This window comes from Capra hircus, chromosome 13 (assembly GCF_001704415.2).
Source record: "Capra hircus breed San Clemente chromosome 13, ASM170441v1, whole genome shotgun sequence".
Lineage (NCBI taxonomy): Eukaryota > Metazoa > Chordata > Mammalia > Artiodactyla > Bovidae > Capra > Capra hircus.
In genome coordinates, this window is record NC_030820.1 from 63,803,664 (window position 1) to 63,830,183 (window position 26,520).

General features: G+C 46.1%; 2 protein-coding genes across 6 annotated transcripts in view; one reads left to right on the top strand and one right to left on the bottom strand.

Moving 5' to 3' along the window:
- Nucleotides 1-946, top strand: part of ACSS2 (acyl-CoA synthetase short-chain family member 2) — a 44,403-nt gene extending 43,457 nt beyond the window's left edge. For 2 of the 3 annotated variants that reach the window (XM_005688483.3, XM_018057750.1), the window contains one exon: nucleotides 68-946. In XM_005688483.3, coding sequence (XP_005688540.2) covers nucleotides 68-195 — 128 coding nt within the window. In that variant the 3' untranslated portion in view covers nucleotides 196-946. Of the gene's footprint in view, nucleotides 1-41 lie in introns of all 3 variants that reach the window. The other variant, XM_018057751.1, reaches the window with a different exon arrangement.
- GSS (glutathione synthetase) lies at nucleotides 1,575-26,237 on the bottom strand. 3 transcript variants are annotated; one of them, XM_005688486.3, is made up of 13 exons: nucleotides 26,138-26,237; nucleotides 22,980-23,114; nucleotides 17,767-17,912; nucleotides 14,680-14,755; nucleotides 14,233-14,372; nucleotides 13,421-13,537; nucleotides 9,845-9,925; nucleotides 9,666-9,743; nucleotides 8,061-8,127; nucleotides 5,212-5,406; nucleotides 4,653-4,734; nucleotides 3,027-3,216; nucleotides 1,575-2,152 (listed from the first exon to the last, which is right to left on the bottom strand). In XM_005688486.3, exons 2-13 carry the CDS (start codon nucleotides 23,106-23,108, stop codon nucleotides 2,029-2,031), a joined length of 1,425 nt encoding a protein of 474 aa, XP_005688543.2. In that variant the 5' UTR covers nucleotides 23,109-23,114; nucleotides 26,138-26,237; the 3' UTR covers nucleotides 1,575-2,028. The 3 variants fall into 3 exon arrangements, with proteins under 3 accessions (XP_005688543.2, XP_017913241.1, XP_005688542.2); XM_018057752.1 differs by having other exon boundaries at nucleotides 26,134-26,195; XM_005688485.3 differs by lacking the exon at nucleotides 26,138-26,237 and adding an exon at nucleotides 25,903-25,920.

A 26,520-nucleotide genomic window follows, 5' to 3' on the forward strand; every position in this document is an offset into this window, starting at 1 on the left:
GCTTTTGGCAGGGCTGGAGTGGGTCAGTGTGTTGTCACCAGGTAACCAGAAGCGTGTGGACCCCCAGGGAAAATCATGAGGCGGGTGCTTCGGAAGATCGCTCAGAATGACCACGACCTGGGGGACACGTCCACTATAGTCGACCCATCCATCATCACCCAGCTTTTCAGCCACCGCTGCTTGACCATCCAATGAATAAGACCCTGCCTGGAACCCAGGATTACCCCCTGCTTGGCTTTCCAAAGTTTTGCCCACCCTCCCTGCCCCCATCTAGGAGTGCTGAGGGCCAGTGCTGACCCACAGCACTTCCCTTGTCCAGCTGTCTGGGACCGAGGACCATCTTTGCCTCTGGGTGGAGGCAACTTCCTGCAACCGCCAGGCAGATGCGAGAGGGCCCAGGTCAGCCTCAGGCTGTGCCCCTAGACTGCAAAGAGCTCTTGGAGCCCTGAAGGGACCTGAAGGTCATGTCCCAAACCCAAGTTAAGTGTTCAGTGGGCAAATGAAGGCATGGACTGAAACAGGGAAGCAACTCTAATCCTATGTCATCTTTCTCAGGAAGCACCAGTACTTATCTTGGGCATGCACTTGCCCCGAGAAATGCCTGTTTGTGAGTCATGAAATAATGATTATTTTTTAAAACATTTTGTTGCTTCTCTTGTGGGTCTAAATTCCCTTTTGTACCGGATGGCAGTGCCTGTCTGCCATTTGTTCCAGGGGCTCTGCAGGCAGGCTCAGTTTCCAGAGGGCTTTCAGATCATTTGCGTCTTCGGAGGAGTACATGTGTTATGCTCCCAGGACCAGAGAAGCTCGCTTTTCTTGCCCTCTGTTCCCAGCCTCCCCTGAATAGTCTTGCCCGCGAGAGACGTTCTCAGATGAAGCTCTCTTTTCCTACCCCAGTTGTACTCAGGCCCTGTGGTTGTAGAAATAAAGTCTGTGACTTCATGAAGGTGGTGACTTGCTTCCTCAGTGTCTTAAACAGTGTATACTTACTGGCTGCTCTGATCTGTGTGGGGGATGGAAAGGGGAGTGATTTTCCTTAGGAATACCCCAATATTCCTTCCAGAATTTGGTTCTAGGCAGCGCTAGGCAGGGCAATGCTGGAGACCCAGGTTCGACCCCTGGGTCGGGAAGATCCCCTGGGGAGGGGAATGGCAACCCATTCCAGTATTCTTGCCTGGAGAATCCCATGGACAGAGGAGCCTGACAGTCCATGGGGTCGCAGAGTCAGACACAACTAAGCAACTAACACTTTCATTTTCACCAGGGCTTCTCGGCCCTTTGACAAGCTCCTGAACTAAGCAGGAAAGCAACTAAAGCCAAATTATAACTAATGCGCGATCATGGTTGCTCTCCCTGCTAGAGACTGTCTCTCTTCCCTGTGATCCTGTGGGAGCATTAGTGAGTGACTAAGGACTGAAATTTTGACTGAAGGACTGAAATTTCAGGGTCCTATCTATAGGATCTGGAGCTAGGGAGACTGGTTAGAGCCAAGTTCCTTCCCCTGCTCCAATCTATCTGAAGTGGGCTGACTAGGATTATAGCTTCTCCCTCCCCTAAATGTACAAACAAAGGAATCACAGAATCAGCCAAGTAGTTTTATGTAAGGCAGAGGTGAGGAAAGGCTGTGCCCCTACCCTTTTCCTCCTACCCCTCAGTCCCAGCCTAGGTCCAGAACCTGCTGGGAAGGCTGACAAGGGGCTTACAGGAAGGTGGCAAGGTTATGGACCCTGACCTCAAATCAGCTTCCTTTAAGCTGTATCCACACCCTGAGGATTTAGGGGCCTCTAGATTGCACCTAAGGGAAACACAGCTTTTCTGGTTCTCAGAAGGGAAAGCTGGGGTTGGGGGGTTGGGGAGAGGGGGGAAGGTACTCAGCATCTGCCCTTCCATGAAGACCCTGGAAATCTCTAGAAGAAACCAGCCTTCACAAGGTAAGGGGAGGGCAGCCCCTCAGGAGGGCAGGCGAGGAATGACCGGACAAAGGATGGAAGGTCTTTGCAGTGCAGTCGGGCAGGCCCGGCTGTGCCCTCACACAGGGTACGGGTTGTCCAGGACCGCCACTCCAGCCGCCACACCGCCATCTGCGTGCTCAATGGCTTTGGTTCGAAGCAGATGTCCCACGTGCTTGTTCATCACAAGTGTCTTTCCCTCCCTAGAGAAACGGGGGCAGGAGACACACAACTCCATCACCTGGACTCAGCCCTCAAACCCAAGACCTTCCTTGGTCCCAGCTGAGCAGTACGTGGGTGACTGACTACACCTGAGAAAGCGCTTGGATTTCTGAATCAGATTTGGGTTTGCATCCTAGTGTGGATATTATTAGCTCCGCCTTTGAAACAAGTTACTCAGCCTTTCTAAATACCAATTTCCTCAATTTAAAACATAGATAATACCTCTCACTTTTTAAGATGGTGACAAGGTTTAAAGAAAATCAGAAAAGCATTTAGCATGATGCCAGGCTCACATTTCATCTTCTGTAGCTCTAAATTTCCTTCTCTACCTCTCTCTCAAGATGGCGGTAGGGGGTGGGGAGGAATTGGCAGGCAAGAGATGCTTTAAGTGGAATGGTTGGAGGGGAAGATTATAGAGAGGGCAGGCTCTTGTGGGGAGCATGGTAGGATCTGGTATTCCTTCCTTCCTTTGATCTTGGAGTGAGTAGCAGGAAGTGGTAATGAGGGACCAGAAACTGTTCCTTACAAATTCCCCAGTTGTCTTCTTCCTGATTCATTAGTACTCAAGTCCAAGCCCAGGGGCTACTCAGCTTTTCAAAGCCACTGTTTATCCTCTAGCTGGCCCATCCCACCTTTCCCCAGCATCCCAGGTGCCCTGGGACTGGGCCTAAACTTTTCTTCCCTGGGGTCTCCTAGTGCAGGGTTATATTGTTAACCATCTTGATATCACTTGGAATTTCCTTTATAGTTGCAAAGCACTTGTTATCTGGACTTCATTTGATAGCCTTGTGAGGTAGGCAGATCTTAGGTCCTTGGCCTCATTTACTACATAAGGAAACATGTTGCTTGGCTTACCTGACATAGACCCCGAAGATGCCCAGCTCTGAAATGCATTGGATCACTCGGGCAGGGCTGCCGGGTCGTAGTAGACAATTCCTAAAAGGTTCGGGTTCAATCTTCTCCATGAGGATGTAGGAGGCTCTCTCTTCACTGTCCCTCAGCCGCTCCAAGGCTTGTACCATCTCCTCCCCGTATAGGTTGTTACCTGCAATTTCACTAAGCAGTCACCCTGGACCCTCTGCCCACCTTCTCTACCCTGTACTCCCACTTCTAGGGCCATGTGGGCAGGTCAAGAGGGTCAGTTCCTGACAGCAGTTCAGTGAACCCAGGGCAGGCTTGTTCTCCAAGGAGGAAAATGTCACCTTAACAGGAGGGCTCTTACAAAAGTGGACACACCTCCCACCATACCATCCTGCCCTGCTATAACTGTTCCTTCTCAGCCTCCCTGACTGGCTCCTGCCCCTCTTAAATGTTGGGGTTTCCAAGGAATCATTCCTCTACCCTTGTTCTCTCTTCCGTGTACGCACTCTTTTTCAGGGAGATCTCTTCCAAGGCTTCATCTATAGCCTATAACTTGTTAACTCCCAAATCTTTAGCTAAAGCTCCATGCTCTAAACATCACAGATATCCCAGAGGCTACCAAATCCAACTCAGCACGTCTGAACAGAACTCATTACTTCTGCCTGGGTCTGCTCCTCCTGGGCCGTCCTGCACCCAGTCAAGTGAAAGGCATTCCCGAGTCGCCGATCTCCCTGTCCATTACCTGTCACTGACTCAGACGTGTCTCTTCAGTCTGTACTCTACACTGTCACAAGCTCTGGCCCAACCTTCTGCATTGCTCTTCTGGACAACTATACCAGCCTCCTCTACGGTCCCTCCACCACCAGTGTCTCCCCGTGTACTCTCCCATGGCTGAAACACGGATCCACCACGCGTCCCTCCCTCCTTTAAACTTGCTAATGGCTTCCCACCACCCATGGGATAAAGCCCAATTTCCTACGTATATTCAACATCCTTTATAATCAGGTCCCAAGCCATCTTTTCCAAACTAAATCATTCCCTCTCCCACCTCCCACGCTGTGCTCCAGCCTCAGCAGTTAACTTATTAACCTCCAAACGTACCACACTTCCATGGACCAGTGGAAGCCTATGCCTGAGGTTGCTCCTTCTGTATGGAATGCTCTTCCCCCTTTTCTACCTGTGAAATGCCTACCCAACCATTAAGGCCAAGATCAAAAAAAAAAATCCATCTCTGGATCCATGAGGCAGATATGATCCCTGCCCTCAAAGAGTTCAAACCAGGCAGGAAGGTATCCAACCTCCTGATATGCCCCCTCCTGCACTCCCACAGGCACCTCAGACTATACTTGCCCACACCCTCCAGTGCTGGTTAATCACATTCCATGGTGCTTGGGCGTTTCTGTAGTGTAGAGGTCATCACGTTTGCCTCACACATTCTCTTGTGCTCCACAGCACGTGATCACAGGGTCTCCCGTGACACTGTCCAAGGTGGGGCACCTGGGTCAGTTCCTCTCATGTCCCCTGGAGCCTGGAACTGTGCCCACAGCAAGTGCAGGTCAGCACTGGTGACCTCCTGCAACCCCCTTCACTGAGCAGCCCTGCGAAGGGGGCACCACCTACCTCCACCCTCTCTCTGAGGCTTTAGCACGAAGCAGCTAGGGGCAGCAATGGCCTTGGTGATAGCCTGGTCCCCTTCTTCACCCTGGTAGGAGGCAAGAGAGTAGTCACTAGCATCTTAGGCCGAAGAGCACAGAGCCAAGGTCCTGCTGGTTGTGCAGAGCAGCATTAGAGGAAGAGCAGGAAGAGAAAGGGCCATAAAGCCCCTTAGGCTGGATGCTACTATCTGGACAAGACAACCCCAGTGGACCCCCTGTAGCAGGGAGTACCAGCTTTCTCTGGCAACTGTTCAGGAGTAGCCGAAGGCCTGAAACACAGGTACAGATACTCCTCAGTTCTTGCTGTCTACCTCAGCCCCATTCCCTGGTTAGCATCCCCATTGCCATCTTTGCTGAGGGAGCTTACAATGGATTCCAGCCTCACTTTCCAGGGTTCCAGGGGACCTCAGAGCATCACTGACTCAAGTCCAGCCCAGTGCCAGCTCCAGCCTCCCCAACACATTGGGCTCTGGGTCCCCAATACTGAGGAAGACTGAGCTGGGAGAAGTGGGCTGTCCACGCACCAGGTCTAGTGAGTAGAGGCCAGCAAAAGTGGCGCGGAGGCGGGCCACAGCCTCGGGCTGCCCGGGGAGCAAGGACTCCAGCACGCCCGCTCTGCTCAGCTCCTGCTGCACCTTCTTGGTCCCGGCCAGCTGGGTGGCAATGTCCGGGCACTTGACAGCACATGACCTCTCCAGGAGCAGGCGTGCTTCCCAGTTCTGTGGAGTGAAGAAACCAAATGGAATTCTACTTTGACTTTGCTGACCTTTAATGAGCACCCATCAGGTGCCAGGTATCCTCACATGCATCACCTCCCAGGGCCCTTGTAACACACTTGTGAGGCAGGTGTGGCCTCCTCCTAACATGCAGGATTCTTACCCTTGGGGAGCTCACAGCCTAGCACGATGACACGACTGTAACTAAAAGGGGAAATGACAAAAGGTAAAAGGGTGAACAGTGGATGAGGTTTGAAAGGGGAAGGAGACACTTGTTTACGAGCTCAGGTTCCGATTGTACATCAAATAAAATACAAACTGCTGTTCTTCTCCTGTAAGGGGATCCTGTAAGGATATACTTCTTGTCTCCTTCTCAACTTCATTCCAGGCCATCCCTTCACCCCATTCCCCCCTTCCAGCCACACAGGTCTATCAGTTCTCGGACACAAATGTCATGTCTACCTCAGGGCCTGCATTTGCTGCATTTCCCTCCGCCTGGGATTCTTGTCATTTGGGCTTTTCTAATGGATAGTTGGATCCTTTTCATCCTTAAGTCTTGGCTCAAAGTCACCTTCTCAAAGCACCCTATTTAATGTCATTTCTCCATAATTCTCTATTGTTTCCCCCAGCCAGGAAAAAACAACAACAACAACAACAACAACTTTTTCTTTTTTTTTTTACAACAACTTTTTCTACTTTTGTTTACTTTCTGATGACCATCCCCCTGAGCACACTGTGAGCTCCACAAGAACTGGACTCTTGTCTGGCTCTCATTTCCTGTTGTAACAATGCCTGAAGCTTTGCAGGTGCTCAGTAAATATGTTGTTGTTTAATGAGGGGAAATCTGACAGAACAGGGAGAGTAACAGGTGAGACTCAACAGGGAAGAGGTACTCAGGTTAACGAAGTAATATGAGCAAAGGTCTGCAGGTGAATAATCGCAGGACGAACAGTCTGGTGGGTCAGGAGTTCAGGGTATGAGAGGCAGGGAAACGTCAGAGGACCATGCCCCACTCCCCCACTCTAGCCTCTCTTCTAGGGCACCAGAGGGACAGTCTGTCCTTGACTCCAGACCACAACAAACTGCCCACAGCAGGATCAGGGCCAAAGCCAAAGGAGCAACACCACCACCCCATGCCATTCTCACCCCGACATGTGATGTCCTTCCTCTGATGTTCACCTGCAGCACCTCTGCCTGGTCTTCATCAATAACCGCAGACACCTAACAACTGAGCTACTGTTCCGGGTAGAGCTAAAGGTACCCTGCATGTCGGAGATAAAGCCAGGAAAGCACCCCGTTGTGGAAAGGAGGGAAAGCAAAACTCAGAGATGAACAGGGGGGCTTGCTCACCGTCTCCTAGCAAGTCACTAAGCCTAGAGGATTTGTCTCCATGTCTAAACCCAGTCTGAGCTTCTCAGTTCCCTAAAAATGTTCTCCTTGTGCATTAATTTCCTTCCTATTAACTCTAAATAAAGTTTTCTTTGGCCCTTTCCCTCAAGCCCCTTATCCTAGAACCTGGATCCATTTTTCCCAATAGATAGTTTCTCTCTTCTCTAGTCAACAAGCTCCTACCACTAACCACTTCCTAGAGGAAAGGGCCTTCTATAGAGCTGCCACCTCTGTGGAGCTGCTCCCTGTATAGGCTGGGCCTCAGAGAGGATCTTACACTCAAAGAACTATAGATCTGGAAGGATCTCCCTCAGTTTTCTAGTATAGTCCCCTCAGTTTACAGAAACTGAGCCCAGAAAGACACAGCATCCTGCCCATGGTCACCCAAACGTGGAGTCAAACGCTCAGGATCCCCAGACTACTGCTCATGGTATTTTCTAACTTATTTTCTCCTTTACCTTCTCCCAACTGAAAGAAGGGCTTCCTATTAGCTTCTCCATGCTGTGGATCAGGGGCAGGAGGAAGAGAATGATATGCTAAGAATGACACTGGACTGAGAGTCAGAAGGCCTGGGAGCTCCCTGTGGGGACCTTAGATAAGCTCCTACAAATCTTAGTTTCTCCATCTATATAATGGGGATAATTATACACCTCCTGCAGTGTAAGGATTAAATGAACCAGTAGATGTGGAATGCAATTTTGAAACTACATGGTAAGATAGTAAGCTAAGGTGATATCATTAGTGTCCTTAGTATGAATGGACAGCAGATAAAAACTTTTGGATGCAGATAAAAGAGAAAAAAGATCTGGCAAGAAGGAACTGGTCACTGGTGCAGTGAAACTGGTTTGCATTGGCTAGTGAGAGCTGATTGTGCCCATCTCTTCCCAATTCTGTTCAAAGATGTTAAGTTGGGTAGCTTTGAAATTGGTCATGATGGGAGTAGTTACAACAGAAATCAGCAAATGCTATAAATAAGGGCGTGCCTCCCCAGAGAGATTATGGTTACATATTTACCAGCATAACCCTAGAAACTAAGGTGAATGGCTGAAGCACTGTGGATTTGCCAGGATTTAGATTCTGGCAGACGGTGTGTGTATTTAGGGAGTGAGAGGTAGCAAAAAGCTTGTGGGAGGAGAGGAAGTTCCGGGAGGAAGAAATGAAGCCAGGGCCCAAGGAAAAACCCAGGTTGTTACGATCCGTGTGTGGAATCTCTGAGGAACAATGGTGGGTCCCAGGAGGCAGAAAGTGGGCTAATGGAAAGCACCAACCTGTAAGCTGTAATGGCCTGGCATGTAGCCATCCCGGAAGTAAACCACAGCAACCTCCTGGCCGTCCCTAGAAGACAGGATAGAGAAAGCTGCTGTGTTAAACGAAAACTGATGTGTTCGATGATTCAGTCTGCTTCAGGCTGCATCAAAACGCCTTTGACTTCTTTGAAAGTCAGCCCATGGGGGTGGCCTGAACAGGGATTCACTGGAAGCATGAAGTAAACACCCACACCATCAGTGCTTCCACTAAAAACTGGAAGGGGAAATGCTCTCCAATAGTTCCAGATCTAGAGTCATTCTAGGAAGGCTGCAGGGAAAAAAAAAGAAGGTGACCAGAATCAAATTAGGTAAACTCTGAAAAAGTGGGCTCAAAATTATTCAGCGGCAGAATCATATTGCTAGCAAAACACACTTGTATTTATACCGCTTAAAGTAGCTGAAACCAGGCTGATGTTTTTTTAAATGGTAGTGGGGTGAGGGTAGGCAGATGCAAAATATGAATCTAGTTTAAGCCACAGACTGTATTTTGGAACTTCTTCCCCTTTTCTTTATTTGATATTGTTTGATATATCTGGAAAGTAAATTAATGACTTTGTTTTGTTAAGATAAAAGCACATTTTGAAAACAGTTAAGTGTGAATTCCCTGGCAGCCCTGTGGCTAGGACTTGGTGTTCTCACTGACAAGGGCCTGGGATTTGATCTCTGGTCAGGGAACTAAAATCATTCCAGCTGCATGGCATGGTCAAAAAAAAAAAAAAAAAAGAAAGAAAAGAAAATAGTGGTATTGTGAAATGCCAAGAGGTTCTTAATTTTAAGAATCACAAATTTCCAGGTCTAAATATGTAATATTAATACTAAAGTCACCTGGTGGACTTCTCTTGTGGTCTAGTGGTTAAGAATCTGCCTGCTGATGCAGGGAACAGGGTTTCAATCCCTGGTCCAGGAAGATCTTACACACACACCATAGAGCCCATGCTCCACCGTAACAAGAACCCATTGCAGTGAGAAGCCTGAGCGCAGCAATGAATAGCAGCCCCCACTTGCTGCAGTTAGAGAAAGCCTGTGAGCAGCAACAAAAGACCCAGCTCAGCTAACAATAAAATAAATGTCAATCTTTAAAAAATTAAAAATATAAAGTCAAGTCACCTGATGGTGGCCCATAACGGGAAGCATGGAGCCTGGCTTGGAGCACAAATCCAGCCCCCTTGAAGTCTTGCCTGTGACCTCAGAGAAGCAACTCCCAGAACCAATCAAAGAATGAGCTGGCTACTCCTCTTCCTCCTTGACCGCCCAACCCAATTGCCCAAGTCCAAAGTGACTAATCAAGAAGGGCAAGAAAACTTTGAGAAGCCCAGAGGCATATGAAAAACAAGGTTATCCAGAATGTCGATAGTTCTGATACAACCCTCCAGAAGCAGAACTAGGCTTCTCCAAAACTACCTGGGATGGTGGTATATTTTCAGTGTTCACCCTAAAATTCAGAGAGAAGGAAGCAAGCCATCACATCTCCCAGAAGAAATGGTCATTTAGAGGAAGAGGGCAGCAGGATGAGTTTCCCAAATCAGCCCTCTACTGGATCCTTGGGAATGCTCCTTGGACACTTACATAAATAGTCTTCGGTCTTGGTCTAGAGACCCTTTTTCAGAGACATCTTCGAACCTTCGTCGGATTACATGGATGTTCCTGAGAAAGAAGGGCAAGGGTTAGAGAGACTGCCTTCTCTGCTCTGACTGGCTCTCCGCAACCCAGGGGCCACACATGCAGGTCTCCCCTCCTTTACTTACCTGGCCAGTAGCTCATTCTCTATGGCACGCTGGTCAAATATGTTCCTTTCCTTCTCTTGAGCAATCAGTAGCACCTGAGCACTGGGGAAAGAACACTTGTGGCCCCAGGTGACCCCATCCCACCCCCTTCAGCACTGAGAATGAGAACACAGCTTCCCTGAAAGAGAAGACATTCTCTCATCTCAGGACTGCCTCAGGCACAGATACTTGAGGCTACACAACACATTATTTCCTGAAAGCAGAAAACATGAAGAAATGGAGATCTCTTTGCTCCTTCGCCAGGAGGCAGATGTAGTAATGTCAATTTTCTGTGTAAATTAAAATTTAGATTTAAAAACATCTCAAAAACCCAAGAGGACTTTTTCTTAGAATTTAACATAATGATTCTAAAATCTTCTGGAAGAGTAAAGAGGTTAAGAGTTGTTGTTTAGTAGCTAAGTCATGTCTGACTCTTTTGTGACCCCATGGGCTATAGCCCACCAGGCTCCTCTGTCCATGGAACTTCAGAAGAATATTTTGTAAGAGAATAATGGGGTTTGGGGCTTAATGACCCTATTATTAGATTGTGAAACATATAATAAAACAAGACCCTATTACTAGGTTGTGAAACATATAATAAAACAATGTGTGGTTCTTGAATAAAACACTAAAATAGCTCAGCAGAATCCTATAGAAACTCTAAAGAGCAAATTATGAATAAGGCCTTATTTCCTGGGGCCTCCCAACATTTCTGTGTCGCACATGGGGCCATGTTTGGTCCCACAGTATTAACAGGATCACTGGGGCTTACCTGGCCTCTTCCTTTCTGCTTATCCACATGTTTCTTAAAAGAACAAGAGCTCAAGGACTCAGGGAAATGCTACTGCCAAAGAATTGTCTGTTTGATTACCAATCAAGCTATTTTCAGTTATCAAAGACAGGTCCAGTTCCCAGCCAGACTCTCTTAGAGCCGATGATTAGCAGTACCAAACTCCATTTTTGCTGTAGCTATACTGCTCTGTGCCCAAGGCTTCTTGCTAAGACTCTTGAAGAGTGGGCAGACTTCGCTTAGGATTCTAAATGTGGATTTCTGACCTACTGTACTTGGCCTCTTGTCTGTCTGTCTCTGCTTCTCTCTTCCTCAGCTAAACCTCTTGGGCTACACTTTGCCTAACTCTTCTCCACTTAGCTAAAACACAGTTCCTGCTATGACCCCTCTCCTAGTCGGCCTGAAATCTCTTGACTTCAGAGCTGATATTAAGCTGAGTCTTGGCTTTGAGTTGGGTGTCTGGAGACAAGCTAAGTGCTTTCAGAAGCCATCTTGCCTGGAGAGTCCTGAGGGCCAATGACCTTGCTCTTAACTTTGTAGCCTGATCTGCTCTGCTCATGGGTGGGAATGTGGCAGTTGGCCCAGGCTGGCCCACCTCCAAGAAGAGGCGGAGGAGGGAAGCTGTAGGTTAAAGTGGAACTGCATGCTCTGGTTAATGAAGTCAGCCTGCCCCCTGACAAATAATTGGACTCAGACTCAGAAAACATTCTACCTCTTCCTGCCTTTAGTTCTGATAGTCTGCTGGGAGCAGGACTGGCAGAGTGTTCAGCTAAGGAAGGTGAAGTGGCAGGAGCTTGCTGACTGGGAGTGGGCACCCTGACTCCCAGTCCTGCCAGGGACCTAAGGTACACCCTTGGTTTCTTCCCTTGTACCCTGATTTCCCCATTTATAAGTAAGAGAGATAAACAGGTCATAGTTGCCAACCTTTATATTAAGAATCATCTCTTCTTATCCCTACTCATTCTAACCACAGACGTTGTATTTTGCAAGTGTTCAAATAAATGTCTAAATTAAAATCACAATTCATTTTCCAGGCTTAATTTTTTAAAATTCTTTTTAAAAAGTATGAGATAATTGACAAAAATTCATCTGCTCTACAAATGCTTGCACCTCAGTTTTTCAGTCTATCCTACAGGACCATTCCTCTTAAAAGAAGAACAGTGTAACAGAGAGATACAGGCTTTCGAGGCAGATAAATATGAATTCTATACTTACTAGCTGTGTGACTTTGGGTAAGTCATTGCAACCTCTCTGAGCCCTCAGTTTGCTCTTCTGTATAATAAAACTAGAACTCTTTAAACGGTAGTTATTATTACTATTGTTATTATTGAAAGTAATACATAATGACCGTCAATGAGTGTTTTTAAAGCATTTTTCAAATCTATGGTTTCATTTAATTCTCAGTACGATCCTTTTAGGTATTATTATTATTACCTCCACTTTACAAGTGAGGAAACTGATGTTCAAGGAAAAGAACAGACTTTAGCAAAGGTCATATTTGGATCAGCAGAAGTACCTATTTGACTCTCAAAATGAGGGTATCCACTCTTAGCTCAGGGACCCCACACTTCCTAATTACCAGTGCCTAATTCTGAGTACACAAGTCTCTTCTCTCCACATTATTCACAGCGTGGATAGAGAAATCCCCCACAGCATTTGTTTATCAGCTGTTTCCTAGCTGACCCATCTCTTGGCTTCATTCTTAAAATATAACCTAGCCAAGAGTTCCACTTGACAAAACATTTGTCTGATGACTTCCAAATGCTCAGAGTCTGAGGTTTCTTGAGTCTCAGTGAAGCTCAACAAGCCCAGGGAGGCTCTCTTGAAGGCAATAAAGTGATGAAGAATGCAGATTCTAGAGGGAGATGGACTCATGGCTCTACTGCCAACTTCACCACTTGACCTTGAACAATTCACTTCACGTCTCTAAACCTCAGTTTCCTCATCTTTAAAGTGGGGGAGATGAATAGTATCTACCTCAGAGTGTTTGAGGATTCACTGAGATCCTGTATATGAAATGCTTACTTAGCACAGAGTGTGGTACTAGTGGGTGCTCATTAAGGGTTAACTGATAATGCTATGTTAACATGGCAGTAATTGTTAGTACAGTGGCTGCACATTCATCCAGAAGTCACTTACCTAGCATCTTTACACATCTGGAACACAGGTGAGAAAAAGAAGGAAGCAAAAAATGCCTCTGAACAGTTAAAACAGACACTATAAAATCCCTAAATCAAAGTTTATGCATTTACTCATTAAAGAGGCCCTCAAACATAACAGATCAATTTCTTTCCCAAACTATAACAAATCAAAAAGGAGGTATAAGAATGGGAGTGGAGGATTCTAAATTCAAGCCCAATGACAGCAGTAAGAAGTAAGAGCTCTTACTGGGGAGACAGACAGAAAAACCATGAAGATAATGAATAAGAGCTTAAAGCCTAATAGCTGGGTTATTAGCGCAGGCAAACAGCCTCTCACACCTCTCGCTCTAAGCAGCAGCTTTGCATTACCTCAAGATGCAATTAGTGACAGTTATAATGAATGACCTGGAGCCAACAAGAAAAGATTAAAGTATCATCAAAGACTAAATTATATCACCTCTTACTTAAGAAGACCAAAACTCCAGTAAAATAATTTTGACACGCCAAGGTGTAAGCTTCTATTTCAAGAAAAATTCCCTCATTTCCTAATGATGTCAGGCAAAGAAGTTACTGTATCCATGAATGCTGAATCTAAAGTAAGATTCTGTTGCCACTTCTTTCCCTTACTTGGCTGAGCCGTAGAGCTCCCAGGCTTTGGCAATCCCCATGGCCAGTCCCTTGCTGGGATTATTGGAGAGGATCTTGGCAGCTTCTTTGGTCTTACCCAGGACACTGAGAACATGTCTGTTGAAAGAGAGATGTCTTAGCAATTGGATGGACCTTGAAGACTCTTCAGCTTGTGACTCATAGACACTTACTGGAAGATTACTTTGAGAATCAGCTGAGCACTAAGAGACATCCTACCATGATGCCCTCGGAGGATCCACCTCAGGCTGGAATGTGCCGGGCTGCCCTAAGCCTGGTGGCTGGTGTACACACCAGAGGAGCCCTGAGACCCTGTGTCTCCACTCCACACCAGCCTCCCAGTAAACTGAAGCCCCTTTCCCTGAGCCCCACATGTCGTCTGGAATCCTGCTACAGACTGTGTGGAATCACAGAATCCTAAAGCATTACTACTGACTAGATGTGGATGCTACTAGGGTCCAGCCTTCAAAAGGGAAGCCCCTGTTCCCTCTCTGCCTTAGACTCTGACCTCCTTTCAGGTCTTTCTTACCTCAGGACCCTCACAGATACTGTTCCTTCTGCCTGGAACAGTGACTTACACAAAGAGGGGGCAGGATGAGATGAATCACAAAGTCCCCTCTCTCTTTGACATACCAAGACCTAATTACAAGTGGAAACTGTGTTATGAAGTGGAAACACAGGACCCAAGGCCCAGGAGGGCACAGTCAGCATTGGAGATCCCTGCCCCACCTGTGACTGTAGGCTCATCAGGCTGACACCTCACCTGTGTGCCCAGGACTGCCCAAGGGACTCACCGGTGTACAGCTGGGGTCCGGGAGGCTAGGCCCCCAAAGCTGGCAGAGATGGTGTTGATCTCAATCTGTTTCAGGGCTGTGGTACCATCTGGATTGCACTGGAACATGTAGTCTGAGCGATTCAAGCCCAGGAACACAGTCTAGGGGAAAAACTGAAGGCTTAGGACGTTTGCCCAGGGACTGACCCCAAGGGCCTAGCCACAGAGCCAAAAGGTACTGTGAATTGTACGCAGAGATTAGAGGGGCCAGCTGACGCTCCCACACCCAGTGGAATCATTCCTCTGGTCATCCCAGGATTGGCCACTAATGTATAAACTCCATGGGGACCAATGCAAGGCAGATTCCCATGAGCTCAGTGACTAGGCCAAATTTTTCTGGTAAAAAGAGAGAGAGAGAAATGGGAAGGGCAGGTCTCATCTCAGATCGGGGTGAATGGAGAATGGTTACCTGGGCAATGCCTTCTTTTAGGACTTGCTTGTGGATGTCAAAGAGACGAGCAGTAAAGCTGTCCCTTTTGATGGTGCTGGAAGAGGAAACAGGGTATTCTGTAGGCTACATGGGACATTAAAGGCCACGGATTTCCACTATTTCCTGAATCCTCTCTAGGTCTACTGGCCCAAACTTGAATACCCACACCAACCCCATAGAGAACAGTAGTTTAGAACCCAGCTCTAGAGCCAGATGACCTGGGTTCAAATTCCAGTTTTCCCACTCACTACTAGGCAACCTCAGAGTCGCCTCACCTCTATGTTTCAGTTTGGTCATCTGGAAAAGGAAGAGAAATATAAATTTATAACATGGCGCTGTTGCTATTTAGTCGCTAAGTCATATCTGACTTTTATGACCCCATGGACTGTAGTCCCCCAGGGTCCTCTGTTCATGGCATTCTCCAGGTAAGAATACTGGAGTGGGTTGCCATTTCCTTCTCTAGGGAATCTTCCACCCCAGGGATTGAACTCACATCTCCTGCATTGGCAGGTGGATTCTTTACCACTGGCCCACCTGGGAAGCTTAACAAAGAGTTATAGTGAAGAATAAATGAGATATTACATGCATAGAACTGAACAAAGGGTGTGGCCCCAAGAATTCAAAACTAGCATACGCCATGACCATTATGTAGTTGGTAAGCTTTCTAGGTGACCTAACATTAACTCTCTATAGCTTCCCCTATATTCTGATATCTCCCAGGACAAGTCCTATCCGCCTCTTGCTTGGCAGCCTCAGATTAGAAGACAGCAGTTATGCCTGGTGCCTCAAAAGATTTTTCTGACTCTAGCTAAACATCCTCATTTTTTTCTTCAATGAGTCCTTATAGGAAGCCTTCCATATCTGGGTCAGATACTCTGGTATGCACTCCCAGAGCACTGTGGGCCTCTCCTGCATACTGCTGCCTACAGTTAGAATGCTCCATTTTATTTGTGTGATGGTGAGAGTCGTCTCTCCTGTTTGACATGTCTGTGTTGACTCATGCTCATGGACAAGTGTGCTGCTGTGACATGGGACACGAGGTGGAACCCATCAGTATGGTTTTCTGGAGCCTTAGGAAGAAACACCCACAGGTAAGTACCTTGTTGCCTCTCGAGATTCAGGCATGAATCTCTGCATATCTGCTCAAGCCTGACTCTCAGGCTCACCTTGCTACAGGGTCCCCACTGAGCCTACGGAGCTCAGGCCTGCCCTTAAGTTCCTCCTCTCCCCATCAGCTCTCTCAGGGGGTCTCCCAGCCCCTGGTAAGGAGGAGAGACACCAGCTGGGCTTCTGCCTCTAGCAAAATTGAGACACGTTTACCCTTTTGTGAAGAGATGCTCCCCTTCAACCCCAGGGCCTAGGCTGCTATTCCAGCTGTGATCCTGGCCTTTTCTCCCTTATAAGCTAGGGTTGTGTGTATTTTGGAGGAGAAGGTAGTAACAAAGGCAGGGGTTGCAGAGTTGGGCTACAGGGAAAGTCTCACATGTAACTGCAGCTTTGGGATAAAGGTCAAAAATCAGGCTGCTCATATTTCTCCACAATCCAGAGTCACAGGTACAAAATCTGGGCCTATCCCAAGAAAGACCCAAGGAAAATGTCCTGGAGAAGTTTGTATACTCATGATTCAGTGGATTTTTAGCTCCAAGTCAACGGTTTCCAGGGCCTTCCTTGGTAAAGCTCAGCTGCTAAAGAATCTGCTTGCAATGCAGGAAACCCCGGTTCGATCCCTCAGTTGGGATCCAGGGGGAGAAGGGAAAGGCTACCTACTCCAGTATTCTGGCCTGGAGAATTCCATGGACTATTCCATGGGGTCGCAAGGAGTTGGACATGACTGAGCGACTTTCATTTCACTTCACTTTAATGGTTTCCAAACTTCTTAGCATTATGAACCCTTCTCCTATTCACCGTCACACCAAATTGCACATTTTTAAAAGATTTTGTGTTTAACAAAATAAATTTTTGATAAATTAATCAGACATGCAATTATATTTATGTGTGTATATATATGTGTATTCTCTATCTACACACACACAAATATTTAATTCTAATTTCATTCTAAAATAAATATCCATTGCCCCAGGGCCTCAAGGGAAAAAAGAAGTTAAGAGAGAAGAGACAAAGAGGGGTGGGTGGAATGAGCCATTTCAGGGGCCATGTATCCTCATGAACTGGGCGTGGCCTAGTATGCACCCCATCTCATCCAGAATGAGAGGCCTGAGGTGACAAGAAAGAGCCACTACTTAAGATGAGTAAAAAATCTGACTTTAAATCCAATAACCCCTTCTGCCCTCTATTTTCTCTAAAACTAGGCTGCATGCATGCGTGCTAAGTTACATCTGACTCTGTGACCCTATGGACCGCAGCCCGCCAGGCTCCTCTGTGCATGGGATTCTCCAGGCAAGAATACTGGACTGGGTAGCCGTGCCCTCCTCCAGGGGATCTTCCCAACCCAGGGATCGAACCGGAGTCTGTTATGTCTACCTGCATTGGCAGGCAGGATCTTTACCACTAGTGCCACCTGGGGAGCCCTGACCTTCTCTAATTCCAAATGGAAATTTCAGTCTTCAAAGCAGGGGGCAGGCCACAGGTCAGAGAATCACAGAATGTCAGCGTTGGAATAGATCTTAGATTTAGGCCAACCTCCCTTATAGCGCAGTTGGTAAAGAATCTGCCTGCAGCACAGGACATCCCGGTTCAACTCCTGGGTTGGGAAGATCTGCTGGAGAAGGGATAGGTTATCCACTCCAGTATTCTGGCCTAGAGAATTCCATGGTCCATGGGGTCACGAAGAGTCGGAAATGGCTAAGCAACTTTCACTTTCCCGTTTTACAGATGAAGAAATTGAGGCCCAGAGAAAGAAGGGGACTTGTTTGAGGCCATATAAGCAAGTGGTAGAGCCAGGGTTAGAAGTCAGCTCTCCTGACTTCTATTCTATTAATTTTTCTTTCTCTTGGGGAATACCTGTCCCCCACCACAAAGTCACTTGCTCGGGTAATACCTCATGAGTCCCAGTCTTCCAGCCCCTCAGCTCTAGCATCTCCTGCCCCCCCACACCCTCCTCCCTACCTGGAGAGAGTCTGCTCCAGAAAGACAGCATTTTGGCTGACCGCATCCACCAGGAGGTTGAAGTCCGCCTGCACAGCATAGGCCTGCTCCAGCAGGGCACTCGGGACTGGTGAAGGGAAGAGTGTGAACGGAGCATAGCTCACCACCTGATCAAGGAGAGAGAGTGGGCATGGGTAGAATGCCTGTGAGTATGTTGTCTTCCTGCAAACATAATCCCATGGAAAGTGTCCCCATATTACTGAAAACACACAAACTGCAGAATACTGGTTACCTCTGGGAAGGGAGGGAGAACAGGATGAGGAGTGGGTATTAAGAGAACTTCTAGACTGTTTTTGACCAATCACTTCTGATTTTTTTTAATGTAAAAAGATTAAAAATTACAAAGTCTAGACAAATAAGCCAAAAAATTATTGCACATTGACTGTATGCTTAGTACTGTTTTAAATACTTTACATGGATTCATCATTTAACCTTTTGAGAAAGATACTATTATTATCTATACCTACTAAACAGATAAAGGAACTAAGTCTCAGAGAGGTTAAGTAACATGACCAAAATGATACAAGGCTATTAAGTGAAACTGGGATTTGAACCATGATGGTTTCTAAACAGCCACCACACACACCCACCCATCCACCCACCCATCCACACACACACACACACTTCTCCTGGCAGGTTCACATCCAAGCCAGTGCCCTTGCCTTCTGGTTGAGGGAGAGAGAGAGTCCCGCAGGCACCACTGTAGCAGAAGTGGACTCTGGCCCGCAGAGGAGAAGCCAGGGCTGGTTTCCCCCCAGTGTTGGAGATGGTGACCCAGGTTGCCAGGCCTGGAATTCATTCAGCTGCATTCTGAGTTCTCTGGACTTTGGCAGAGTCAGGAAACCCAAATACCACCTAGGATACTATTTTTAGAAGGGGATAATACATTCCGAGATTTCTAACAACAAATGATGTAGAACTTGGGAAAGAGGGACTTCCCTGGTGGTCCAGTGGCTAAGACTCCATGCTCCAAATTCAGGGGGCCATGGCTTCAATTCCTGGTCAGGGAACTAGATCCCACATGCTGCAAGTAAGAGTTTGTATGCCACAACTAAGACCTGGCACAACCAATAAATACAAAATTAAAAAAAAAAAAAGAACTTGGGAAAGAGAAGATGACTTTGTGACTTATATTATGACTTTGTGCTTATATTATATTATGAAGCATCACTGAGTCTAACCTCTGAGTTAGTATGTTTGTCATTATGGTAGTATGAGTTAATGGTGTTTGGAGTTGCCATTTATAAATTTATTTTAAAAATATTATTATTTTGAATAGATAATACAAATACATAATATAAATTCAAAAGACATAGTGAAAAGCATGTCTCATTCTCACCCTGTCCCCAGTGACCCAGTTCTCCTCCCCATGATATGCTCATGTATTCATGATCATGTGTGCATGCTCAGTCATGTCTGATTCTTTGCCACCCCATGAAAAATTATATACTAGTGTCTCACATACCCTTCTAGACTAATGTGTATGTATACATACATATTGTCTCTTTTTTTAACACACGCAAAAGCATATAATATGTACATTGTTGTGTCCTTTACTTTATAAATATTTCAGAGACATTTCCAAATACATTCAAATAGAATACTTTCATTATTTTCAGTGGCTGTATAGTATTCAATTTTTGTATATACCATAATTTAGTGAATCAAGCCTTCTAGTATGGAGAAGGCAATGGCACCCCACTCCAGTACTCTTGCCTGGAAAATCCCATGCACAGAGGAGCCTGGTAGGCTGCAGTCCATGGGGTCGCGAAATGTCAGACACGACTGAGCAACTTCACTTTCACTTTCCTGCATTGGAGAAGGAAATGGCAACCCACTCCAGTGTTCTTGCCTGGGGAATCCCAGGAATGGCAGAGCCTGGTGGGCTGCCGTCTATGGGGTCTCACAGAGTCGGACACAACTGAAGTGTCTTAGCAGCTTAGCAGCAGCCTTCTAGTATGAACATCAAGGTGGTTTCCTTCTCTTCCCCTCCATTACAAATAGATGCTTCAATAAACATCCAAGAGTATACATTCTAGAAACACTAGTGAAGGAAATAGAAGATGATTCAAAGAAATGGAAAGATATCCTAGCCTCTTAGATTGGAAGAATTAATATTGTTAAAATGGCCATACTATCCAAAGCAACTAATTCCTATCAGAACAACCATGATATTTTTCACAGAACTAGAACTAATAATCCTAAAATTTATATGGAACCATAAAAGACCCTGAATTGCAAAGCAACCCTGAAAATAAAACAACAAAGTTAGAGCTATAATTCTCTCAGACTTCAGACTATACTACAAAGCTAGAGTAATCAAAACAGTGTGGTACTGGCAGACAAACAGACATATTGATCAATGGAACAGAAATAGAGAGCCCAGGAATAAACCCATGCACCTATGATCAGTTAATCTACAGCAAAGGAAGTAGGAATACACAGTGAGTAAAGATGGTGTCTGCAATAAATGGTACTGGGAAAACTGGATAGCTATATGAAAAACAATGAGATTAGACCATTCCCTCAGACCATATTCAAAAATAAACTCAAAATGGTTTAAAGACCTAAATATAACCCTGAAACCATAAAATTCCTAGATGAAGACTTCCCAGGTGTTGCAGTGGGTAAGAATCTGCCTGCCAATGCAGAGGACATGGGTTTGATCCCTGGTCCAGGAAGATTCCACATGCTGCTGAGCAACTAAGCCTGTGTGCCACAACGACTGAAATCTGCGTGCTCTAGGGCCTGCAACAAAGAGTCGCCCCCACTCTCTGAAACTACAGAAAACCATTGTGTACCAGTGAAGACCCAGCCCAGCCATAAATTTAAAAAATTATTTTTAAAAAAGACAAAAAAACTCCTAGAAGGGAACATAGGTGGAACACTTTTGACATAAGACAAAATGAAAAGACAGGCTACACAAAGGGAGAAAATATTTGTAAATGATATGACTGACAAGGGGTTAATATCTAAAATTTACAAACAGCTCATATAGCTAAATATCAAAAACCAAACAACCAATCAAAAAATGGGCAGAAGACCTGAATAGACATTTCTCCAAAGAAGACATGCAGATGGCTAACAAGTACATGAAAAGATGCTCAAGATCGCTAATGAGAGAAATGCAAATCAAAACTACAGTGAGATATCACTTCACACCTGTCAGAATGGCTATCATCAAAAAGACTAAAATAACAAATTTTGGAGAGGTTGTGGAGAAAAATGAACCCTCAAACACTGTTGGTGGGAATGTAAATTGTTTCAGCCAGTATAAAAAGCTGAAAATGGAACTACTGTATGATCAAGCAATTCTACTCCTGGCTATATATTGGATGGGAATTAAAACACCAATTCAAAGAGAATTATAATCCTAAAGCCAGAGGCAGAACTTTTACAGTATCAGTCTGCCTTAGATGAGAGTCATTCTCATTCACTTGGGCCTCAAACCAGTTATTAAGTTTGGACCCTCCACCAGGCCCTTAACTAGGTTCTGGGCACAGAGAGACAAAAGAGATGCGGCTTGGTAAAAAAAAAAAAAAAAAAAAAAAGATGGTGGCAGCTTTTTAGCCACTAAGGGGAATAATTATAAGGTAAGTGTTAAGTCACAGAAGAGCTTGTCTAACACACTTCTTTGTGTAAAAAAATGGGAAAAAGGAATATATACATATTTTCTTGTTAAGAGTAAGGTAACAAAGAATAAACAAGAATGCTGAAACATGGGTTGCCCTTAGAGCAGGAGAACTGGGTGGTTAGGGAATGTGGAAGGGAGGACTGAACTGTAAACTCATGCACCTTCTGAGTTTCAAACCATGAAAATGTCTTACCTGGTCACAAAACAAATTCTTTTTAAAGGGATGAGATTTTTTTTGTTTGTTTTGAGATGTGGTTTAGAATAAGCAGTTCTACTTTTATGTATCAACCCTAGAGAAACATTCATACAGGTGCCCAAACAGGCATGTGTGTGATTGTTCCCTGTAGGGCTTTATGTAATCATAAAACATGAGAAATCACCAAAATAGCCATCCATAAAGTTAAACTGTGATCCATTCACACTTGGAATACTATGAATGAAGGGAGTTGGAAAGAGTTCTAAGGCAGATTGTTAAATGAAAAACAAACATATACCTCATAGAATAATATACTTGATTCAGCTTGTTTCTTAAAAACTATATATAGTTGACCCGTGAACAACAACCGGTTTGAATTGCACAAGTTCACTGATACATAATTTTTTTCCACAGTAAATATTACAGTACTACATCATCTAAGGTTGGTTGAATCTGTGGATGCTGAACCTCTGATACAGAGGAACCATGTATATGGTGGGCCGACTGTAAGTTACCCGCAGATCTTCAACTGTGCCGAGGGCAGACACCTCTAATCCTTGTGTTGTTCAATGGTCAACTGAATTTATTTTTATATGTGCATGCTAAGTCTCCTTAGTTGTGTCCAACTCTTTGCGACACTATTGACTGTCCACGGGATTCTCCAGGCAAGAATACTAGAGGGGGTTGCCAGGCTCTCCTCCAGTGGAATCTTCCCAATCCAGGGATCGAACCTGCATCTTCTGTGTCTCCAGGATTGGCAGGCAGGTTCTTTACCACTAGTACCACCTGGAAAGCCCCTCTTTATATACTTATATATGTATATAAATGCACAGAGAAAAACCTGGAAGGATATACCACAAACCAATTACAGGGATGGTAGTATGATTAGGGGAGCTTAAAAAATAAGTTTACTGGACAAGGTGCTTCATGTGAATTATCTTCTAATTCTCTTACCAACTCCATAAGGTAGGCTCCATTATTATCTCTTTTTTATATTTGAAGAAACTGTAGCTGAGAGAGGCTAAGTAACTTGCCTAAGTCACAGTTTAAGCTTTTTAGACTTAAAGTTGATTACTCAACTTAAAGCATGATGCTTTTTAATATTACAGAGGTAACTTTAGAGATAAATTTTATAGAGATAGAGATAAATTTAAGAGATAAAATTAAGACAAATTAAGACAAGATAAATTTATCTCTTATAGAGATAAATTTAAGCTACTGGAAAAAAAAATTAAGCAAAAGAGATATGGGCTTTAAGTCCAAAGAAACTGCCTCCAGCCTAGCAGGGGCCTTGTAGGATCTAAGCTGTGTGGTCAATGCTGAGAAGAGGGGTCAGAGGCTTACATGCGAGGAGCTGGGTGCCTGTGAGGTCCTCAGCAACACACCCTCAGCCAGGGCCCGGTCCACAGCCTGCCTTGCTAGCTCCTCCAGCTGCTGTTCATCCTGCAAGAGGCTCCCCCAGCCGGTGGCCATCTCAACCTGCAAGAGAAGGAGAGAGGAGGGCTTAGTGACAGATGGCCTGGGGCCCAGCAACTGGCAGTGTGGTACAGGGAAGAGAACACTGGCTGGCAGTTCTTAACGACTTCCATGAGCGCAAAATGGAAAGTCTGACGAAGCGTTTCCATTGACAGTCTCTCTTTTGAGTCCTAATACAATGACGGCATTATTCTCCCAGTAAGGAAGCGGAGGCTCAGAGAGATGAAGCGACTTGCTCAAGATAATGACTAGCAAAACCTGGACTTGAACCCAGGTCTCTAAACTCCCAGCCCAATGCTTTTCACTGGAGTGAGTGAGTGAAGTCACTCAGTCGTGTCTGACTCTTTGCGACCCCATGGACTGTAGCCTACCAGGCTCCTCCATCCATGGGATTTTCCAGGCAAGAGTACTGGAGTGGGTTGCCATTTCCTTCTCCAGAGGATCTTCCCGACCCAGGGATCGAACCCAGGTCTCCCACATTGTAGGCAGATGCTTTACCAACTGAGCCACAAGGGAAGCCCTACTTTCATTGGAGAGAGAGGCGCTAATGTCATATATGACTGGGACAAGTTCTTTCTCTTCCCAGAACTGCAGGTTCTCTGCCTGTGAAATAAGGGTCTGAACTAGACCATGGTTTCCAAACCGGCTGAATACTCTGCAGAGTATTCTTTGGAAAAGAATACAGATCCTAGGCCCTGCTAGAGATTCTGATTCAAGAGGTCTGAGCGGAGGGAAGAGCTGAAGCTCTCTTTTTTAAATAAATATTCCTGGAATGGGAACCACTGCAACATACTGTAAATTCCCTTTCTAGCTCCAACAACCCATGTAGGCAGGTTTCAAATAAATTATGCAAGAGTGGAGAAAAGGAGCCCTCTGCAGAATACTATTAAATGCAAATAAAGTGAACCCCTCCCTCATACTAACCAGAGGCAAAATCACTAGAAGGAAATGATGGCATTCTTTGTATGGACATCTACCATCCCAGAACGAAACACAGAAAACATTTCTGGGAAGTCATATTAGCAGGATAGGAATAACTGAAACCCAAGTTCCCAGTGTAATAGGAGTCCCACTGGCTGCCAGAGACACACCGGGTGAACCAACTCACACTTTGACACTCACTGACTATGCAGCAGGCCCCAGGGGTTTAAGAAGATCTGAAAGAAAAATTGTGGACAGAACACGGGTGCTCAGCTCAGTGGTCACAGAAAGAGAGCTGGAGAATGATCTCCATCATATTTGGCTCCATCCCCCACTCCCCATGACAGAACTGGTGCTAAACAAATCATGAAAGTCTGTGGGCCTCAGCACAATGTATTGAAAGGATGACCATGTGATTTCAAAGGGGTCCTCCCAGGTGAGACACAGATAAGGGCAGTCCTAGTAGAGAACGAAACTCGGGTCAGTCAGATGGGTTTGAAGCCATGATAATTACTTCTTCTATAAATAAGGACACTGTGTCGATTAAATGAAAAATAAAATCTGTGTGCAGTGCCTTAGCAGTGTTTGGAGTTTTATATGTGGGAGCTTCTTTTCTGGCTGTATCCATTTTACAGTGAGAATACTTGTCAGAGGTAACGCAGCAGCCTTGTGGCAAAGCCAAGACTAGCACCTGTGACTCTGACTTTAGAGCAATGGAACCCTCCAGTAGCCCCCATCTCTTCACCGCTCTGAGATTCCAACATCTTTGCCTGCTGTTGGCCTTTTGTTTAGCTGGTAAACGCTGACTGGCATTTAATGCCAGGACCTGGACTGAGGATGCAAAGAAAGATAAGACAAAAATAATTACTCTGAAAAATACTGATCGGGCCCTTTCTCATTCTACAGTCTCAACCCTTCTTGTGGCTTTGTTTTGCTGATGACATCAAATCTGTAACTTCACTGTAGTGCTTTTCCTGACCTTCATAGGAGAATATCCAACTGCTTACTGACAGTCTCTATAGAACCAGAACAGAATGTATTGTCTGCCCATAAATCTGCTCCCGCTCCTGATGAACCCCACCCAGGCACCCAAAGTGAAAGTCGCTCAGTTGCATTGGACTCTTTGTGACCCCATGGACTATACAGTTCATGGAATTCTCAGGCCAGAGTAATGGAGTGGGTAGTCCTTCCCCAGGCACCCAAGCCTTGTATATACTTCTTGCCTACACCCTTTCTGCCCAAATCCTGTGGATTCTAAGTATATTGTACTCTGAACTCCTTGATTTCTCTCCACCCTCCACTGTTGGCAGCCTAATTCCGAATACCGCCATCTCTCCCCTAAGCACTGAACAGGTTCAGAGTGATTGATGTATCTTCAGGACACACCAGCTTTTCTCCCGCTTCCAGGCCTTGGCATTTGTTTCTTTGGGACAATCCTCACCCCTCCCGACCAGCGTTCACGACTTAAGTTTCAGAAGCTGTCCCTATTCCCCGCCCGGGGCTTCCTTCTACAGCTCATTAGTTTTCCCTGTTTGGTAAGGAATAGGGGTCTTATCACTTCTCTAGCTCCAGCGCCTACTACTCAATTCGATGAATGTTGAATGAATGGTGAATGAATGACAAGCTGGAGCCCGATCACCAAAAGCTTTAATACGCCCGCAAGAAAACCCGGTCGGACTTTAAGCCAAGGGCCAGGTCAGTGCTTGCGGGAAGCCGGGGCCAACAACACGGTCTCTTGCCCAGGCTTGCCCTACCTCCTGGGCCCGCTTGCTCTCAGTGGGGGCAAAGTTTGGTTCTAATCGTTTCCCCTTCTGCTGTGTTTAAAGAAAACAAAAACAAAAACCCCAAAAAACTCCGGCTCTAGTCTCACCGGCATCGAGTCCCCGACACCAGCCCGATCTGCAGTCAGATCTGGGGAATCTGAAATCAAGAAGCACCAGCCCCACCCCCTCACTGGACACCAGTTTCCAGGTCCCTGCCATGGGTGTGAGCGGCAACATCTCCCCGCCACCGGGGTTCCGATCGCTGACCAGACCCCTCCCTCGTGTCCTTCCTCCCGAAGAAACATGACCCTTGCGGGCCGCCGTTGCTGTGCCCCAACCTACTCTTCCGTCGTCCAGCCGCGTTCCTTACTCAGGTCTCCGACGCCTTAACCCAAGCTTCAGGGGGCGGGGCCTCGAGATACAACGCGCTTGCGCAGACCGACCCGGCGGGGCTTAAAGAGCAGGGCGGGGAAGGAGGCTTGTGCTTGCGGGGCTGGACGGCGTCTGGGAGGGGACAGTCCGTGGCTGGACCCAGGGGGATGGGACCTTGGGAAGGAGGGGAGTGCAGAGCACGTGGGGCGTCAGAGCTGGCGATGTCCGATGCAAGATGGGGGAACCCGGTGGCCAAAATGGGACAGTCACTACAGAGGAGACACACAGTTGATGGGAGTAGGAGTGGTCATAGAGGCCAGAGAGAGACAGAGACCCGCGCAGGGTCCCCATAG